The 21,997-nt window shown below is 39.6% G+C and overlaps 1 protein-coding gene across 3 annotated transcripts in view; it reads right to left on the bottom strand.

Annotated features, from left to right (window-relative positions):
• LOC137176117 (kinesin-like protein KIF21A) overlaps nt 1–21,415 on the bottom strand; it is a 37,625-nt gene extending 16,210 nt beyond the window's left edge. For 2 of the 3 annotated variants that reach the window (XM_067582177.1, XM_067582179.1), the window contains exons 1-4: nt 20,919–21,415; nt 3,739–3,961; nt 1,214–1,396; nt 553–702 (exon numbers count right to left, since the gene is read on the bottom strand). In XM_067582177.1, coding sequence (XP_067438278.1) covers nt 553–702; nt 1,214–1,396; nt 3,739–3,961; nt 20,919–20,962 — 600 coding nt within the window. In that variant the 5' untranslated portion in view covers nt 20,963–21,415. The remainder of the gene's footprint in view (nt 1–552; nt 703–1,213; nt 1,397–3,738; nt 3,962–20,918) is intronic. The other variant, XM_067582180.1, reaches the window with a different exon arrangement.
• Nucleotides 21,416–21,997: the final 582 nt, after the last annotated feature.

Below are 21,997 nucleotides of genomic sequence, written 5' to 3'. Positions count from 1 at the left end.
GAACAAAGCCAACAATGAATCGATCCTAACAAGTATTCTGTGTATCCAAAGAAAGACATATCTAAGTCTTATGTGCTTTAGAGCCCCATTGTTCTCCAAAAACTATTAGCACATAACACATCAATGATCCACACTGTTGCACTAGGTGATATGTTCTTTCATTATGACGAACATGGGCACTGTAGTTTACTTTGGGTCAACCCCAAATACACTGTTCTGCTGCCCTAACTACTCATTAGTCCCCCGCAAATGCACTAATTACTCCTGTTTGAGTCATGTTTGATAAAAACTACAGCACCATTTTTTTTATCCAACCTTTGTAAGTGGAAGTATTTACTTGTAACCCATTTATAAGGACATATATCTTTGTTAGGAATGAATGAGCTTTGGAATGAGTGCAAAAAGGGTAGTGAAGAAAAGGCTTATCTTTTAATACAGAACCTCTTACACACAGAGAACCAGTTCATCATACAACAATGACTGGTTCAAATCAAATACTGGACTGGACTGGACAAAAACTGCTTTCGGGACGTGTTGGGATGCAAGGCTGACCTCTGCAGCAGAGGTGACGGTGCGAGTGGTGACCCCCACGGTGTAGATGCCTCCATTGGCGTCCTCGTGGATTTTGATGTTGGATTTCTGTTTCCTGGCCTCGATGTCTCGCGTCGAGTCGAACAAGTCCAGCACCTCCTCGTTGTACAGCTGGAAGAAAAACAGGGGCGGATTAAAATATGATAAACAGATAATGCAGATTATTGTGTGAATAGTCTATAAATATTACATCATCAGCATTGTCATTTGCTACACTTCCCTCCCTCTCTTACCAGCTTCATCTTTCATTTTCAGCTGCTTCCTCACCAGCTGTTAGCAGCCACTTGTTGGCAGTTAAAAATAAAGCCAGGAGCTGACCACAGAGACAGACTAATGACAGTTTAATGGCTGTCGGGTCATCTGGCCGCTTTAACAACCGAAAACCCCTGCACTCTTTGCTGACCTTTGACTTCTTGCTGTCTGCATGTTCTGCTATGTCTAACTAATGGACCTTAAGTGGATTTTTAGAGGTTAGACTGAGTGCGGATAAATGTTCCTTAATTTGAAGCAATAACCCAAAGGAAAAAGAAAACACTGGATAATCTCTTGGTTTAAATCCTGTGAAAATGTCTAACTTTGGTGTGCTTTGTGGGTGTGAGTTTTTATTTGTGTGTTTTTGCACCTCTAGGAACTGAGCGTTGATCTTGAACTCAGGAACAGGCCTGCCCTGCTCAGTGGCAGCCTGTCTGCGCTCCTCAATCCCTCGGAACAGGTGGTTGACGGCCCGGGGAATGATACCCAGCTCGTCCTCACCGATGCTGACGTCGAAGCCAGTTCCCATGGTGTAGGTCTTCCCCGAACCTGTCTGGACATGGGGAGAAGACAAAGTCATCAGTTATTTTACCAAAAGGGAACAGAGTCGATATTTCTTGTTTCTGTACTGTTTTGTACCCAGATTTGGGGAATTTAGGGAATTTGGGATGAATATTGATGTCAAATAAGAAGGAAAAATCAAAGTCTCTGGGGTTCGGGGGTTGAAAAGGGATAGGGGTACAGCTCTGAGTAGTTTCTCTAACATAGGGGGGGTCAGAGGGGATGGGGTAGTCGCTGTGGTGACAAAAAAGGAATGCAACATCGGGCTCAAATTCACACGTCACCCCTCTCCTCCCTGCTGGAGCGCCTGAAAGAGACGCTGACAGGAGTGTGTGTATCTGTGTGTGTGTGGTGATAGATGAGTCCAGTGTGTGTGTGTGTGTGTGCAACAGACAGTGTGTGTTTGTTTCATTCTATGACACTACACCTGTGTGAACAGCTAGTTTGCGCATGTATTTCTATGTGTGTGTGCATATGTGTGTGTGTGTGTGTGTGTGTGGCCTCCGCTGTGGCCTGTGAAAGGCTCTTTGACAGGAATACAACAGCCGCAGGAACAATGCGAAGAGAGAATAATGAACAGAAAGAAGAGGAGTGGAGGGAAAGATTAAGAGGAGGGAAAGTTTAACTGCCTTCGTTCAACTACAGAGCATCTGCAGCAGCAGGAGATGCTGTATGAGGGAGAAATGAAAGGCCGAACACAGCATAACCTTGCTCTCTTTCTCTCACTCTGAATGTACATTTCCATTCACTTGTTCTATGCACATTTTGTTTCTGAAAGATCTTTTTTTTTTAAATTGGTTTTAACATTGTGGCAGCTGCTTTTTCTTCTTCTATTGTAGACAAAGCTTTTCATTTCATGCTGCCACTTTCCCATGCCCAAGAGCGGAAGAGTTTTCTTCCAACTGAGAAAAAGCAGGAGTCTCATATCTTACTTGTATGGCTAACAGTATGTCATTTATGACATTTGTTGAATTATTGGAGGTTTTTTTGTATCAACATGACTTAATGTGTCATTTATTATAATATTTGTCCAGTTATTTGAATGGAATTATAAAAAATACCCCAAAGAACAACTACATGGGCCTATAAATTCAAGGTACACTGGCAATAGCTGTGCATTATCTTCAACTCTCTGCGATGCATGGGTGAGTAAATGAGTAAAATACTTTATTTCAACTTCTGCTTTAATTGAGTATTAAAGGAATAGTTGATATTTTGGGAAATATGCTTATTTGCTTTCTTGCCGGGAATTAGAGGAGAGGATCAATACCATTCTCATGTCTGCCCATTTAATAGGAAGCTGGAGCAAGTAGTCGGTTAGCTTGGCTGAGCATGTGGACTGAAAACAGCAAGCCTGGATCTGTCTACCAGCACCTCTTGAGGTCACAAATTAACACATTATAACTTGTTTGTTTAATCTGCACACAAGCTGAAGCATAAAAACAACAATTTTCTGTTTTCTAGGGGTTTATATGCCAGGCTACTTCCGGCTGGGTGCAGTGACTTGCTGCAGGAAGTCACTGTATGAATCAAATAAACACGATATATTAATTTGTGAGCTGTGGAGGTGCTAGTAGGCAGATTTTGTTACTTTCAGCCAGTGTCACACTAGCTGTTTCCTCCTGTTTCCAGTCTTTATGCTAAGCTAAGCTAAGCATTTCCTGTTTGTATCAATCTTCTCGTCTAACTCTTGGCAATAAATTGCATCAGTGTATTTCCCAAAAGGTCAAACTGTTCCTTCAAACTGTTGAGCTGCCAGGTGGGGGGGGGGGGGTGGCAGGTTTCATCTGTTTAATGTCTCTGAATTATGTTTCGATATTGTGGTTTAGTTAGGTTCTTTGGTATGAGGTGAAGTAATCTGTAGCCACACTCTGCTTTCTTTGGGAAAAAACTCCCCCTCTATCTCACCCTCTCAGGCTGATCTATTAGTGCCAGTATATAGCTGTGGTGGTGTCAGCAGGTTGGAACAGGTCAGCTGATAGTGTATTGACAGATCGGGTGCGGCTGTGAGGATTGTTCACTCCCTTATTTCTTGTCTGATGATATGAAATGAACTCAGCTTGATATCACATGCTGCATGCCGTAAATCTCAGAATGCTTGACACAGCTCCATTGCCTTGGGTGATGCAAACTGGAAAAGTGTGCGTGCGTGCGTGCATGCGTGTATGTAAATTTTCGCGTGTACTATGCCGCTCTGCTGAATATGCTAAAGAAAAAGTGACAAATGCATACCATACTACATTTTTTACATTGAAAGGTAAACCTGTGTACGTGCATTCATTTGTGCATGTGCATGAGATGTGTGCAGGCATGCAAAACCTGCAAAGAACCAACCTGTCCGTATGCAAAGATTGTGGCATTGTAGCCCTCGAAGCAACCATCAATGAGCGTCTCGGTGCAGTGGGTGTAGATGGTGTCCTGCTGGGTGTCCATGTCGAAGACATAGTCATAGGTGAAGGCCTTGTCCTTACCCAAGACCACTTGTGGCTCCCCGGGCATCACATACGTACAGATGTGACAGCCCTCGATCTTCTCTTTGGCCAACTGAGGACGAATCCTAGTAGACACACAAAGAGACAGAGAATTAGATTTTGAACTGCCCACCCTGATTTTGGCTTAGCTTTCAGCTTATCTAGGGAATATTATCCCAGAATAGATCTTTTTTAGCAGGAGACACAGCATTAACTCTCTTCTGCAGGGCTGACTGCTGCTTATAAATGACACGGTGGTGTTAAATAGCAAGAAGCAGCCCTGCCTATAAAAACATGACATTTGTGATAAACCAAAGTAGAGCTGCAAGGATTAATCAATTGATTAGTCGATCGACAGATAATAAATCCATTAATGGCAACTATTTTGATCATGGCTTAATCATTTTGAGTCATTTTTAAGAACAAATGCCCAAATTCTCTGGAGTCAGCTTCTCAAATGTGAATATTTTCTGGTTTCTTTAGTCCTCTATGATGAGAAAACTGAATATTATTGGGTTGGGGATTGTTGGTTGGGACAAAACAAAACATTTCAGACTGCATCCTGAGCTTTGGGAAACAGACATTTTTCACTATGTTGTGACAATTTATAGACCAACTAATCAACTGATTGAGAAAACAAGCAACAGATTAATATGTAATAAAAATAATCATTAGTTGTAGTCCCAAACCAAAGTATTGGACAAATTAAAATTCTGAACTAGTGATGGTACTAGATAAAAAGTTAGGGGATCACTACAGTTATTTAAATTGATCCTATGGCGAATATGAATGTTTGAACCAAATTTCATGGGAGTAAATGTTGAGACATTTCACTGAAAAAGTGAAAAATTTGACCTGCTGGATGTGCTAGAGAGAAGTCAGGGGATCAACAAATCTGCATGATTAATCTTCTGGGAGCTCTGAGGGACTGAATTTTATAGCAATCCATCCACTAGTTGTTATGCAATAGACTGCCACTAGAACGGCTAGAAATTAAGCTCCGTCAAGGACATTTTCAAGATCAATTTCAAAAACTTTTAGGGCCTCAGTTACATCTTCTTAAATCCACAAACTTTATAATGTCTTAGATTCGAGCCCTGGCAACTCTGCTCTGTGGATGTTTGTGACCGTGAGTGAGGGAGAGGAAGAGCAGTAGCTGTCTGTACATAAATCTAAAACTCTGATCAAGAATCTGTCTTTTATAGTTTAGCACTATGATTGATTATTACAGATCTGATAGTAAAAAACGAAGCTGAACTGAAGACAGGTAATATTTCTCACTGAGCTGTAGGCAGATGAGTGCTGCTACTATGTAGTGTGTCTGTGTGTTTGTGTGTGTGTTTATGTGTGTATGTAGGACCCTACAGTGCCAGCACACTCTCCAGCAGGCAGCATACACAGCACAGTGCCCTCACTGTTCATGAGAGAGAGCTTTTGGTAAACAGTCGCACCCTGGATTTCATTAAGGAATTGCTCTGTTTGCTTTCGTTCAAATAAACCCAGTTATTACATCATTTCCTCCCATGATGCCCCTCTGCATCATCACTGAGCTCACTGTCCACCTGAAGAAGACGTGGAAATATTGAAGGCAGACCAAGGAAATATTTGGACATATTGGAAACATTAAATGTCAAAAATACTGGAAGATACTATGGAAGAAATGGTTGTCAAAAATTCAGTACAAGTACATTAATTCATCAATTAAAATACTGGAAATTTCCTTCCAGGAAGTTTTGTGGACACTAAATTCATTTCTCCAAGGATACAGTCAAATGAAGCCAGATAAATGAGGAATACATTAAAGAGATAAATACCCTAGACACCTGAGAATCTCTGAGCTGTATCGTTATAAATGGCTGCTATTGTTGCTCTCTGCTGGCAGGCATCAACTCTGTTTGTGTGTGTGAGTGATACTTTGCATGCAGTTTGTATTCTGTGTGCAATACTTGTGTGTGTGTGTACACATTTGTGCCTTGTTTGTGTGTGTCGGTGCATTAAAAAGACTCTCCCATTCATCACAGCAAGAGTCTATGGAAGAAGTGAAAGGGCTGAAAGGACGGTCAGAGAGAGCATGTATGTGTGTGTGTGTGTGAGAGAGAGAGAGAGAGAGAGAGAGAAATCAGGAGAAGAAAAGAAAGTAAGAAAGAGAATGCAAAAGAAAGTAGAGGCTAGCAAGGCTACAGTAGTAAACATCCACAGAGGTGTCATTGTGTGTGTGTGTGACATCAGATCCCAGCTATTTAGCAGACTCTCTCTGGGATTACAGCCCTGATGAGAAAAGAGGACAGAGCCAGGGAGGGACTGATGGATGCAGGCTGGAGGTGACACACACACACTCCTACCTGCAGTAACTGTACACCTGGAGTGCATAATCACTCTCAGCTTTGTGTCGTGGTCATCAGAATCACCCAAATGATCACAGAAACTGTAGTTTACACAATGAACTGTAAGTTAGCAACGTAACACATTTACCCTTTGTAAAAAGGACATCCACTGTCTGCTTTCATCCTGCTCATGCTTTTTGTTTTTCACTTAATTACAATTCACAATTAATTAAAAAATGCGTCCATTGTAGGTTACTGGAGGAGATTTGGGGTTTGACTGGTTTATCTGGGAAATCTGAACTGCAGTGCAGTTTATCTGAGAAGAATTGAGAATTTTACTAAAATATCTTAACCTACCTATCTAAAGTAGCAGAAAATGTCTTTGATTTGTACTAATTCTTAGCATATTATCGTTTGAACCTAATCTCAGTGGCACAACTGGATTATTTGACAATCTGAACACATTTTTCAAAATCACAGGATCCGAATTTGAATCTATATTGTATGTAAGTAAACAATGTAATCTTCAGAGTTATCATGTTTTTCTTCAATGTCAACACTACAGTGACAACAACACAGCCCTATAAAGTCCACACCTATAGTTTTACAGCACTTCTCATTAAATCATACATAATACAGGTAGTTTCAGGTGAAACTGATGTAACTGTAACAGTCGTGGGTCATCTGAGGAGACTGTGATTTAATAGTAGGATGGTTTAGGGCATTAGAGGAGTGAATCTGCATTATTCCCTTTGGCCCCCTTCCCAAAAGTTGACAGAGAGCCATTACTGTAATCCCGTGTAACAATAGAGGCACTCACTCACTGTTCACTGGGGAATGAAGTCACTGGGTTATTGTTCACTTCAGGAATTTACAAGAAGTGTGATGAAAAATGGACTTCAACAAGAAGAAAACACTTGATAAGATGTAAAATTTAATCAGTAAACCACTGAAGAACTAAAGGAACAAGCCTGTCTTTCTGTAGCCTCATTCAGAATAAATGCTAAGGCTCTCTGTTTGTGTTCAACTCCACAGTGTGATGCAATGTTTGTTTTCTAGACTTGTACGACATCCCCAGTGTCCTCCATACATAGAGAGAACAAGGGGGGGCTACAGAGGAAAAGGAATGCCTGAGAAATAAAGGGAAAGAGAGATAAAGAGACAGAGAGAGAGACTAGACATAATGGTTACAGCCCAGACAAAACATCGATGACAATCTCTGCATTAGGAAGCTGCCACAGTCTATTCAGTCAAACAGACCTATTATCTGCCTGGGTAATGAAGGTCTTTCACATCACAAAACCATCACACAGAACTGAGAGACAGAAACTCACCACTAGCATCGCTCACATCTACTCTTTGTCTCTCATGTCTTGGATCTTAAAGGTGCTTCAAGTGGCCAATTTCAAAAGAAAGATTTTCACATATACAGTTGTCAAATTAATAGTGACTCCATGTTTTCATTAATGCAAAGAAACTGGACTTAGTAGAAGACAAACTTCATGCTCACCCACTCAAAAAGACAGAATGTTAATTATTGGATAATTCTGCAAAATGACAGATTACATTCAATGACAATGTCTTATTTCATGGATTATTCCTACAATATTTTGGCAACTTGAGTATAGTTAGAGGTTCGACATTTTGTGAAATGTGCCAAGAATTAGATACCACTCTTGTATCAATGCGTTAAATATGAAGCTACAGCCAGCAGACTATTAGCTTACTACCACTAATTAACAGATTATCTTTCATTTGTATAACTGTACAATAACCCAATTGTGTAAAAATGACAAATAGTGTTTTTTAGGGGGGTAGAGAGGGGTCTAGTGGTTGCCTAACCCCCGTAAAACCCCAATTTGTCGTTTTAACACTTAGTACGGATTAAACAAATGAAACATAACATGTTATTTAGTTTTGTTTAGTTTAGCAAGTAGGCAGATTTTTTTAAAAACTTTTGGACAAAGGCAGGCTAGCTGTTTCCTCCTCCAGTTTCCAGTCTTTATGCTAAGCTAAGCTAAGCTAAGCTAAGCTAAGTTAAGTTAAGCTAAGCATCTAATGCCTGTTTAAAATTGAAAATGGTTCTTTTAAAATTTAAAAATTTAAAATTGAATTACATTTTAACAGACAGCTATGAGAGTGGTATCCATCCTTTTATCTCTTGCCAAGAAAGCAAATCAGTGTATTTCCCCAAAACAATTCCTCATTTAGGATGAGACAACTAAAACCCTTAGTTTAGGTCATAGAAAGTACAAAATGCTAACATTAATTGTTGGATCTCACATATGCCTGTCCACCACCTCCATTCCCTTCCTTTTTGCCTTGCTACATAAAGACATGTTACTTCCTGCATTTTCACCAAATGTTTGCATATTACATATATTACACTGCAAAATTGTACCCTAAACAGATGTTGATAGTGTACTATAATGAATGAAAGTCAATAGCTGTTTAGAAGATTGAAAAATCATTCTTAAAAACATAGCATGCTTTATAAAATGGTAAATATGTGTTTGATGGGTAAAACATACAATGCTACTGCCTCCAGACATTTGCTTTTATAAATGTTGTGCATCATTAGATTTCTAATGAATAGATAATGTTCAGTATGTCTGAGCCTTACAGTCATGATGTTTGAGCACTGTGGCACAATGGACCTCTATTTTGAGTATTTTTGGGATGTGTATATAGTCACAACTAATACAAGTTCTGGCATCAGACATCCCAGCTAAACATAAACAGCTGAGGTGTGAAGCACGCCCTGCTGGCATATTATTAGTGTGACTGACTTTAGCTGGCTTCACTCTGTGGTTCAACCCAAAACACTCTCCTAGCTCCTGGCTGAATGAGGGCTGCCCTTCAGCACTGCGGAGACTCACGGCGCTAATCCACCTTCTAGAGTGACACACACAGGCTCCACACAGGATGTTTCTCCAGGAAATTTAACTCCACCGCTTCCTTAACGTGCACATTAAAGCTGTCACACACGTGCATGTAGACATGCAGGCCTCAGCACTTTCATACATACATACAACACACATACTTTCATTTGTGATTATTAGTTTTTGGGGAGTTGTTTCACTAAATGTAATTAGGGTAGTACAGCAGCTTGATGATCCTTGAGTTTGAGATTGATTTGTGATTCTTGTGGTGCTTACTATTATTTATATTGCTCTGTATAGTAACATATATTTAAGTGATATGTTGATAAAGCCAGTTTTAACATTATCAAGAGCTTTAACAACTTTTATTGATACTAACTATCAGATGTGAACATTCCCATTCACAGGCACACACACACATACACACACACATACATACACAGATCAGAGGCCCCCAAGGCCGAGTGAAAACCTTTGTGTAATAACTGCTCAACACATTAATCTGCTATGACAGTTTCAGCCTGTTGGTACTAAGAGGAACAATCACTAAGAAGTTCCAGACTGGGGAGGATTAAAGGGATACGTTTACATAGTGATTTTTTCAGCGTTTATCGCCAGGCACATTACTTGCATTGGTTTTCCCTTAAACAACATATATAATAAACAAATATAATACAGAATCCAGGAAGGATTGTCGTTTTGATGGAGTCAAGAATCAACCCGAAGGAGCACAATCCAAAAAAGGAAACAAAAAACTATGGCACAGTAAAACCACAAAGGAAAAAAAGGAGCCAAGCATCATTTAACTAGATATCTCAATTTTAACACAGATTACTTTAAAGGAATAGTTCCACATTACGGGAAATAAAGCTTATTTGCTGTGCTGAGAGACAAATGAGAAGGTTGATACCAGTCTCATATCTGCAACAAATGTGACATGATGTGTTAATTAAAAATTCAAATTCATATTATACAACGTTTAACCTCTGCTGTTAAAGAAACTGTGCCTTACCAGTACCTTATGTTACCTGTTAGTTGTTTAGTTGACCTCTTTGAGTCAAAGTGACAAACTGGCTGAGTGTTCATTGTTTTGCTTACGGTCACTTTAGGGAAACAGGTGCATCAAAGCTATGACAGATCACCAGTTCTATTCCAATATGACAAGAGATAAAGAAGTAAACTGAGCAGCTTTTAAGCAAACTTCAATAAGAGAAGCCTCTGAGTGGCAGTGACCAATGTGAGGAGTTCAGTGTGATGAGATACAGTTCACTGAACCCTCCTAAGAGATGCTGAGAGACGAAAGGGAGACGCACGCACACACAGTATAGCCAATATATGTGTATATATACCTATTCAAATACACACACACACACACATTACAGACAGACACACACAGAGGGGCTTTGTCAGCCTCTCCCCATGTGACAAGTCCTGTTAGACTCCTGCTCTCAGTCTCATTACTGCGATTACAGTGACAGCCTGAGAAACTGTAGACGCCTCCTACACACACGCATGCACACACACACACACACACACACACGCGTGCACAAAACTGGAGACAAATCCAGACATCATATACCTTTCACCTGGATTTCGGGACAGTCAGAGGTTTCAGTTTGTTAACTTCGATTTGCAAACAGTACAAAGAAAAGGACAACTTCAGAAGCCAGGTAACTCTGACTTAAGTTAAGAAAAACAAGTTTTGAGTCTGAATACAAAAAAAAAGAATATTTTTGTTGACTTTCTAATTCAAAATGGCAAACAATGACCGGACAAATAGGAGTTCCACATTTGGGTGTGCATGCAGTACAGCATACATGCTTTAAAACACTGAAACATACACTCAAAAAGACAAAACCTTTGATATGATAGTATGTTAGAATATAGTAGACATGACTGTGATGTAAAATTCTGAAATATGAAAAACAAAATCTGATTTTAAAGACCATTTTGGATCTGCTCCTGCCAATGAAGAGAGACACATAAACCATCAGTCTTCTGCTAATTTATTAAACATAACAAATAAAAGAAATCGAGAGGATACAAGAAAAAAGATGAGTCACTCCATCAGCACCATGCTGATCTCACCCTTCCTGAAAACACAGCTAATCAGATCCCATGCTGACATCACTCCTCCTGACAATCAGCCGATCAATTCGCTCCCCGGAGATGCAGCCGATCACCCTGCGTCATCACTGACAACAGCAACAAAGCAAAATGTTTCAGGCTCGCTAATCTAATCTAATCGCCAATAATCAAATTTTTTGGCTTTCTGTTGTGGCTCACTTAAAATAATCATGTACAGCTGGCACAGTCTGCCTGGAGTGATTCAGCAGAAACAGAGAGGAACATCTGAGCCCACAAGGCAACAGACAACAAGAGTCTTTTCTCCACAGCCTCACCGCTAACAGCACAGTGACTCACCACCTGACCTCATCACATATAGTCACATAGTTTTGGATATTAAAAAACTCTAAGAGGCGTTAAATAAGCGTAATAATGCAGCATGAAACGCCTATGATATACTGTATCTGTTCTGTCTTTAGAACATACAGTATATTCCATCAGTTGGCTGAGACTTGCGGCGTTTAAAACACAAAATCTCCAAGGCAAATTGTTTTGTGTTGATAATTTACTTGTCCTAATTGTGAAAATATGACATTGTGGTCTTTGTTAGCTACTGTCTGATGTCCTTTGAAGTTCAAATCCAGATTCGTTCCAATCTAATGTAAAATAATCTGATTGTAACGTCCATTTCCTGCTATATCCTGAAAGGCAGGCTCAGTTTTGCTTTAAAGGGACATTTCACCCAATGTTTTGAGGTCGATTTCTGCTTCAACTCCAATACAATGGAGGTAAATTATGTTTTTGGTGCTCACAGCATTGAAAACAATATATTTAGAGATTGTTTCTTCTGGTGTAATGTAGGCTAGGCTGTTTTCTTTATTGATTTATCTGTCAATTATTTCCTCAATTAATCGTTAATTGCTTGGTCTCTAAAATGTCAGAAAATGATGAAAAATGTCAATCATGATTTCCCAAAGCCCAAGATGCAACCTGAAATGTCTTGACTTGTCTAACCAACAGTCCACAACTCAAAGATATACAGTTTAATTTTCTGTTGATCATATGATCAATTAATAATCATCACTGCAGCTCTAGTTCCTTCCCTTTAACCTTGTAAAAATGTAAAAAGTAAGGGTCAAAAACTTTCTTTCTTTGTCAGCTGAGCCAAGGGACACAAATAGTCAGCATTTAGGTCTGTGATTGTGTAAAATATGAGGAACGTCTCCCTGAAGTTGAGATTTACACACTCCATGTTTGTCTCAAAACTGCAAAATCTATCTCCAGATTATATGCTTCTCTTCATCTACATCTCCGTTTGTAAGATCTCTGTGTATATAAGAAAAAACGGAAATCATTTTCAATTTAAAAATTGTGAGCCCAGAGGGAAAAAATTAAAAATTCAGATCAGCACCACACCCTTTTAGCACTCATAATGTGTCGGGGAATAAAAAGTCTCATCTCAATAACATCTGAGGCTAAGCGGCTGAAGAATGTCTGAGTGCTTTGATGAAGATGTGATTGGATTGTAGTCCTCTGATATGACTTGATGGCAGTGATGCTATCCAACAGCAGTTAATGAGGGACCACACTGTACTACACACACACACACACACACACACACACACACACACACACACTCTACTGACCCTGTGTTGCTCATGTAACTGAGACAAGAGAAGTGCAATCACTCGGATTTCACACACACACACACACACACACACACACACACACACACACACACACACACAGGTAGCTACTACAGCCCTAATCCTTCTTCTACCAGTCAAAGGCTTCTATTCTACTGAAGTGTAAATACTGAGAAGCTTCTCTCTCTGTTCCTCAGAAACATGATCACACCACCACTGCATTCATTCACATCCTTTTAAATGTCTGTGAGCTTCAAAATAGCCTTCAGGTGCACTATAATGATTCCTTTACATAACAATACACACACAAACATCTGCCAGCAGGTGCACTTGTGTGTTTGTATTTGTGTGTGTGTGTGTGTGTGTGGACAGGCTTGTTTAATAAGCTTCTGTTGGCCGGGGTCTAACGGCCGCCCTTAGCAAGAGGAGAGAAGAAAAAACTAGATCTTACTGACAGTGAAAAATGTGAAAAGACTGGAAAACAATGGGCTGCTGCTGTAAAGAAGGACTCTGTTTTTAGTAACAGTCTCTCCATTGTCAAGCAGTTGCTGTTGACATCAAGGGCCAATTCATTATATCACTGTCTTCAGTACACTTCTGTAGACAGCGAGCTGAAACTAGTCTGCAACCTGTCAGAGGCTCACTAATTCATCTGTACAGGATTTAGAATGAAGGATGTATCATGTATGCAGGGATAGACAACATTCAAAAGGTAATCTTGTCATAGATCAATATGCAACTAACAAACTCTGTGTTTTGAGATGAAAAACGTCTCAAGAAAGAACCATTTTTATCTCATCTTGTAATCTTGACATAACATTTTTTTGTTTCCAGAGTTTGACGTACTGAAGTTTGGCTTCCGATTATTTCATGATCATGCACAAAGAGACGGTCAAAACAATTTTCTTGTGATCTTTAAATAAATAATTATCCAATAAAATCCACATGACAGCAGACTTTTGGTCATTTTCAAGGAAGAAAACCAAACATTTATCTTCTAAGATATGAAGATTTGTGTTTTTTCTCTGTTTGATGTCATTGTAAATAGTAAAATATTAAAGATATTAAAAGACTGCAGTAAAACAGGTGCATCATTACACTTATGGATGGGTTGTGTGCTTGACGAAGTAATTTTCTCAAAGACACTATACTACAGAAGGCACTGATTATTTTTTGCCAACCAGTATGGATGTGAACTGTTGCCTCCAGCAGTGGATCATGGGGATTTACATTCATTCTCAGTCAAAGGATGCATTCATGGCATCCTGTGGTTGGCAGGAAAACTTCCTATGTAACGTATGACAAAGACCTTGAATCCTTCCCCTCAAAGTCCAGCGTGAAAACAGCTGTGCAGTAATGTCACAGAGTGACAATGGGAATGACTTGGGAATGAGAGGGGTCAGAGAGAGAGAGAGAGTTCTGCTGACTCAGTGTTTCAGTTTCCCCCTTATGACGTTCTTCGCATTGGCCAATGAGCGCCTTTCCATTCACATGGTCGTCACTGCACACCCCAAGCCTTGAAAGGATCCACGGTCACCATGGTGACGACTAACACTGGTCCCAATCAGGCTGCCACAGGGAAATTCTGACTGGGTCACTGATCACATCTCTGACTGCTTCCTGGGTCAAAGGTCGCTAGGCAGGAAGGAGGTAGGGTCAGAGGGTGGCAGAGGAAGGTGGCTGTCAGTCCGACTGGCAGCAGGAGAGGGCGTGTGAGGATAACACACACACACACACACACACACACACACACACACACACACACACACCAATGGGCTCCAGCATTGATACCAGCTTAATGGAAACATTCCTTTTTGACAAGGACAGTCCAGCCCAATGATGGCACTCGAGGGACATCAGTGGAAATGAAAGATGAGAGCAGTGAAAAAGTGAGGAAAATAACATGTTTTGCATACATTTATGGGACATTAAAAAATGTTTTTGTTTTGGAAGTGAAATGTCAGCATATGATTCCAGGAGAAACAAAAAAAATAAATAAAAATAAATTCATATTGAATTAGCCTTTGTCCATGCTAGTTTATACAGAAGTTATTGAATATCTCAGTAAATGCAATATCACATGACAGCAGCTGGCAGACGGTGTGTAGCACGCTTAGCTTTGTGTCTCAGTTCACTCGAGTTGCTTCATGAATATTTACCATGAACATGCCTGAGTGGACACGGGCTTATGCATGTGCACACACACTCATAGGAGCATACGCTATGCTTTTGTACCGTGGCAGCAGGCGCACAGCCTTTGCCCTCAAACATAATCCACAAAGGTCAAAGGGGCGGGACTTGTGGCTGACGGATGCTTAGAGGAGCCAATAGCAAATTGACAATCTGGATATCAGTAAAGGGATAGAGTTGGTGGGGGTTTGACTAGGTCTAGTTTGCATTTGTCCAATTCATTTGCAATACACTTTGCATGAGATTACATATCAAAACAGTATTTGTTTATTTTGGAAATACAGACTTCATGGGATTAAATCTAGCTTCACATTAAATGCTGTAGGCTGACAAGATGTCAGATATGACTTGCTTATTCCACCAAGGGCTGGACAATATAATAATATATACCATAAGACAATACAAATTTGTCAGAGATTTTGCCATACTGTTAACCATGTTCGTACTCCTTTAACAGCTACAACTAACATTATTATTTTCATTAGTGATTAATTTGCAGATTAAGTGATGCATTGTTTGGTCTGTCAGAGCAGAAATTGACATTCAAATTGCTTGTTTTTTCTGACCAGCTGTCCAAAACCCGAAGGTATTCAGTCTAGTATGAAAAAACAAAGAAATTTGAAAGCTGGAACTAGCAAAAAAAATACTTCAAGGATTTCCAAATCCACTAATCAATTCATCGAATAATGGTTTCAGCTATAATTATTTTAATATCTTGGATTTTATTAGAGCATTGTGGGCTATTTTGCATAACAACTGTTTACATATCATATAATTTAAACATAATCATATTATTATATTATATATATATATATAATATGATATGACATTATATACATAGCCTACTGTATAAATCTACAAACAATAGATTTTATATGATTTTGAAACAATGTGATAAAATACCTTCATTCATCAGGTATATTAGCTGAATTGTCCAAAAAGAGACATCACTATCTGGTTATTTTATCCATATAGAGTTCCATGTTCATTTTTCCAGAAAGTGTACCATATCATATTTCAGAATGACATGTATGTGCATATATGCTGAGGACTTCATTCAAATTGCCCACCCTTACTTCCACGTGATAACAGATTCACTAAAAGGCTGTCTCCTATGTCAAGCATTAAAAAATAATTTTTAAAGATGATTTCCATTTCAATTTCCATTTCCTTTTCTTAAAAGGTCATTCTAACTCATCTAATGAAAGAGGAAAGACTATTCTTAATTTAACAGTCAGTATGAAACCTGAATCCTCACTGCTGGCTACTTCTGGCTATAAGCTCTGAATTATTAAAGCTGCACTTCAAGGATATTGCCAAACTAATAAGTCACTTGACTGGCTCCTTCAGGCAAAGTCTGCAACATGACTTGCTTCTTGGATAAATTGTTAACTTCTTGTATTGCTTTTTCATGGAGTATGGGACGAGATAAACATTCATGGGCATGTGCAAACACACAAACACACACGCAGATGGGCTGTTACATAAGGAAAGAGATGTGGAACACACACAAACACGTTCACACAGGGAGTAACTTACTGTACGCTGACTGTGTGTGTTTGCTGAGTCGTCCCACAATGTGCTACTGAAGTGCCCCATCTGTATGCTGTCAGGTGTGAAAAACATCTTCCAAACCAGAAATGACAGCAGAGCACATGCACCTAAGGCTTAAATAATCTTACTGAAGATCCATCAAGAGGTAAGTACTGTATGCTTTTAAAGAGCAAATAGACTTTTATGTTACATCATCTTTCCAGTAATACATCAAAATGACAAAAACTGCCTCAAACGCCTTCCCTCTGTTCTCGCTCCAGACTCCTTTCATTCTTGTTCTTCCTACCTTTAAAAAAAAAAGGCAGAATTAAGCTGATAAAGAAGCGTTTCATCACTCTGGACTTTAGGGATGGTGGGATTAGGAACTTGCTAACAGACAGCATTAACCTCGCAGGCTGAGGCAGGTACTGGTTGGCAACCTGCGAGCTGACTACTGCAAAGACACACACAAACACACACACACACTGCTAACTAAACTATTACAGGCCAGGGAGACACACCAATGAAAGTCTTTCAGATGCTGTAAGGTTCAGGTTCACCGCAACTCTGAAACTCCAAAATAATTAGAATGTTGCTACGGCGATAAATCGTGCTGAAAACAGCAACATAAAGCTGTGGTTTGACGTTCAAAGAGATGATGAGAGTGATTTAGTAGCAGATGAAAAGGTACAACTTGCAGTGATTATTAAGTGAAAATCAAATATACTTTCAGTAACAGATGACATCTGTTACTGAACCTTCATGTTCATCATATAATCTTGATATGATTTGCTATAATGTTATTTATAAAATCACAACAAAAAATGTTAGCTAGGGTGTGTGGAAGGGTGTATCCCATATCCCTGTTAAGGAGGTGTAGGTACAGTAAAAGTTGTTCTCCAGTGGTTTTGCTAGCTTGTCTTCATGTTTTTATTGTAAATGTTACACTTGAGACTCCTTGAAAGAGCTTCTATGTTCCCACAACTTTACTGTTCTCAGTGAAAAGGCTCTGATAAACCTAACTGACCAGCAGACAGATAAAGTTGATGAAAAAAATGGAACATTTAGCACCTAAAAGGCCATATATATCCCACAGGATTTGGTTAAGAGTAAAACAGGGCTAAAGTATTGAACTTACATCCGCCAGGTCACCAGAAACTCGACACCAAATGAATGCTAATGCTGCTCCGAATCTCTACTGCAAATTGGCAACTGTCTGCTAACTAGTTTGCCATATTAAATTTAAAGGTGATAATACTGTATGTTGTTTAAAGTAAAGTGGCCAAGACAATTAGTTAAAGAGGTTTAAGATAAATGATAAATGATAAACCTACAGTCATTGATTCTTTTTTTGGCCATTTGGGGACAGTACAACAAACTGTAAACACAAGTTGATATGTGTAATGTGTTAGCTAGCAGTTTCTTATACATCGAGCAACCACATTAGCATTCATTTGGGGTCATATTTCTGTCCCCCCAATGAATGTAAGTCCAATATTCACTCTTTTCTTTAGCTGTGTTTTGGTCTCCAGCACCTCCTAAGGGAAATATCTGACTTAAAGGTCCAGTGTGTAGAATTTAGTGGCATCGAGCAGACCAGCAAAAATGGAATATAATATTCATAAGTATGTTTTAATTAGTGTACAATCACCTGAAAATAAGAATCATGTTTTCGTTACCTTAGAATGAGCTCTTTATCTCTACATAGAAGCGGGTCCTCATGTTGCACTGCCATGTTTCTACAGTAGCCCAGAACGGACAAACCAAACACTGGCTCTAGAGAGGGCCTTTCATGTTTTTTTGCAAGTTTTGAGGGTACTGTAGGTTCTCCTACATGCTTGAAAGGGGAGGGGTATTCAGTTGGTTGCAATCTGCAACCTCACCGCTTTAGGCTACTAAATCCTAAACACTGGTCCTTTAAGCAGTTAAATGCTCCACCATGTTCACCAGCTAGCCGCTAACTTTGTTTGCTGTTTGTTGCTAGGCTGATACTGTAGTATTCAGTTGTTTTAGCAGAGCTAGTTTGCCGAAAACAGGTGCCTGCTGCGTCAAGAAACAAGGCTGATGAGAATGCAATCACTGAACTAAAACAGTCAAGTTGAGGGCCGTATCAACCCAAAACAATGAGCTGAAAGATGCTAAAAAGCTCCACAGAGCAGAGGGGAACTGCATAGTGGGGCGATAATTTGCTGTGGGTTTGTCACCATGAACCACACCTTTCTTATTCTGCATCATAATTTGACCCATTATTCATATACAAATACTGATTAGTGCAGCTTTAAGTTTTCTCTGTTTAACTTGTTAAACATTTCAAACAAACTGAGCCATTGTAACATTATGAGTTCCACAATGGCTTTCCTTGCTTTTAGCCCAAATGTCTGCTGTAACAAAGACCTACACTCATTCATGTAAATACTATCTATTTGAATTTTTGACAGAGATGATGCCTGGTGTGATGCAAGAAGATTAAGCAGTGCTGTGAGCCTGCAGGTAAGGTCATGGTAGTCTCTGTGACGGGAAAAGGATCTGCTCACCTTGTGCGTGTGTGTGTGTGTGTGTGTGTGTGTGTGTATGTAAAAGAAACAGAGATTAGTGACAAAGCATTTCAAGTCTGACTGCCGACCTAAGAAGAGGCTCTGAACTATTGACTCTTTCTACAATCACACCCTGACTCAAGATTCACAATTGTTTCCATTGTGAAGGAAGTATTAATTTTTCGCTGTTATCGTATCACAATGACCAAACCCAACTCTAATCTAAATCATACATCATTTTACCTACCTTCCTCATGGGAAAACGTATGTTGGTTCATATATAATTTATGATAAATTCAAAAGCTCCCATTAAATGAATGAGTGACTAAAAGAATGGATGAAAGACAAATGAATGACTGAAAGAATAAACCAAAGAATAGTTGACTGACCATCAATAGGACTAAAGGTGGAAACCCAACTAGCAAACAAGATGACAGAGCTCTCAAAATAATTAATGAACTACAGCTTTCTACCAGGACAAAGTAGCAGGTAGTTTCCACTCAAACAGACAAACACACAACTTTCTGTAAACTGATTTGTCATATTATCATTTATGTTGTTTGTGATTATATGTATATATGTAGTGTTGCAAAGATTATAAATGTCTTAAAACATGACTACTTTAAATTAAGACATATCTATGTCCGTGTAAGTCTGCCAGACAAATGTAATCTTACAGTATTATTGTAATCTTGTTAATGAGACTACATAGGACTGGACAACCAGAGTGCATAATGGGATATGCCGGCAGATCTTGTATTATCTTTGAAGTGGAGACACAGGCTAGTATAACTGAGTTGGCTCAGTAAACAGAGTTCTGGGTCAAAGTCTGAATGCACAATAACAAGCGAGAAAAAGAGAGAGAGAGAGAAAGAGAGGGAGGAGAAATATGAGAGGAACCAGCTTTTGTCCTCTCTCTTCCACTGATCCAGTTCACATGACATTTCAGATTGTCTTTCCAAAACACACACCACACACACACACACACACACACACACACACACACACACACACACACACACACACATACAGACAGGCACCTGCTCCGGACTTTAGCTACCGCCCTATCATGTCAGTCTATTGATGTCTTTATTGATTTGTTATGTATTTCATTGTGGGTGCTGTGTCTGAGCAGATGTTTTTTGTTCTGTCCTGTTACACACACACAAACACACTAGACATACTGATATAACAGGTGACCAGGCGGTGACTATCTCAGTCTCAGTATCTCAGTGTGGATTGGCCTATGGGACAAGGGTCAGATCAGCATGATACAGCAAATGCAAACTGCCTGAAACTCAACACACAATAGGCTACAAATGCTATGACTGAAAACAAAACTTATGCCTTGTAATATCCTGTATTTTACTCATTTGTGTCCTCCAGCCACTGTATGTTGTCCTGACTACAGGAGACACACTGTAAAGGTGGCTTTACCTTGCCCTAATCCCTCAGAGCTGAGACCTTCATTCATAAATCCACTACACAGCATGTACATGCAGTGCAGGTATTAACAAAAGAAGCTCAGGTAATCATGTGTTACTGTTCTATATTTGTTGAGTAAATCATACCACTAGTAACTATTAACTGCAAGGTTGTGGAATATGGAGAAGAAAATAATGTCTGTTCCATATTAGCTTTAAAATAAGAGCACAATTAGGGGAGGAGAGGTTTGTTTTGGGGGGATTTGGGGAGACATAAAGGGAAATTGGATGGGCTGGAGATGCACTGGTACATTAGAGTATCTGTTAAGTTACATATGTCCAATGGTGGATGGTGAAGCAGGAATAAAGGCAGGGATAACATGTGCAGGTGCGACACAAGAGCATCTTTGGGAGAGGAGGGTCCACCGCAGCTGCATCCTTACCTCAGGGCGACGCGCACCGAGCTCTCATCCGGCCCGCTGGTCATGGTGTCACCGGAGGATGGCCCCTAGCAGTCCGCTTAAAAATAGCTTGATTTCCCTTTCTTCTTTATCCTCTTACAAGACAAGAGAGCGCCGTGTGCCGCCCTCCCTCCACCTCCCAGAAAAGCACTTCTATGTTGAGCCTCCACCGCCGCCGCTCTCACCTCCTCCTCGGGCGACTGCAAATAGAAGCCATGTTTTATCTGATTATGATCAGATTGATTTGTTTTCCATAGCCGGGGAAACGTGTTTGAGTATCAGGCGGTGGTCACCTCCTCAGAGGCATCGTCTCTGGCTGCTGGCCGGGTAGAGCACAGTGTGTGTGGACGGTTCACTTGCCGTGTGATTGACTCCCAAGACGGAGCACGTAACCAAACTCCTCCTCCTGAGCTGCTGGGACGCAGAGAGGAGACACAAGCTGTCTGCAGCTCACACTGGAAACATGTACACACATTTCTAATGTTTACATTACAACTGCAGCAATAATAATAATAATAATAATAATAATAATAATAATAATAATAATAATGAAAACCCTTAAATAAATATATTTTTTAAATTTCAGGTTATCAAACTGAATTTATTTTTCTGAATACATGTTTTTATCTATTCATTATCATTCATAACAGCACGGCTGATGACTGTATAAGACTTATTTGTCTTTAAAATACATGTTTGATTGTAATTAATTTAACCTATATTTGATACTGTTCTTGCTTTACAATTCTAGAGCTGCTATGTGTATGCAGACTTTTGTCTGATATTGCCCTGTTCTGCATTGGTCAATAAAGTTTTTTCTAATGTCTTAAGAAAGGCACAGTCAGACTCAAGCCATTGACTTGAACTGTAGCCTATTTAACATCAGGGTGACTGGAGGGTTGTCAGGTTTGATTTTTAAGCCCAGATCAAGTCCTTGACCATAAACCTCAATTTGAGGCCCTAAAAATGTCAAACATAAACTAAGAATGAATAAAATCAATAAAAAATAAACCAAACTGGATTAGAATGTACATGTGATATTTTCAATGATGTCAGAAATA

This window comes from Thunnus thynnus, chromosome 23 (genome assembly GCF_963924715.1).
Source record: "Thunnus thynnus chromosome 23, fThuThy2.1, whole genome shotgun sequence".
NCBI classification, from domain to species: Eukaryota; Metazoa; Chordata; class Actinopteri; order Scombriformes; family Scombridae; genus Thunnus; species Thunnus thynnus.
Note: the sequence above shows the minus strand (reverse complement) of the source record. Positions and strands in the feature narration are given on the sequence as shown.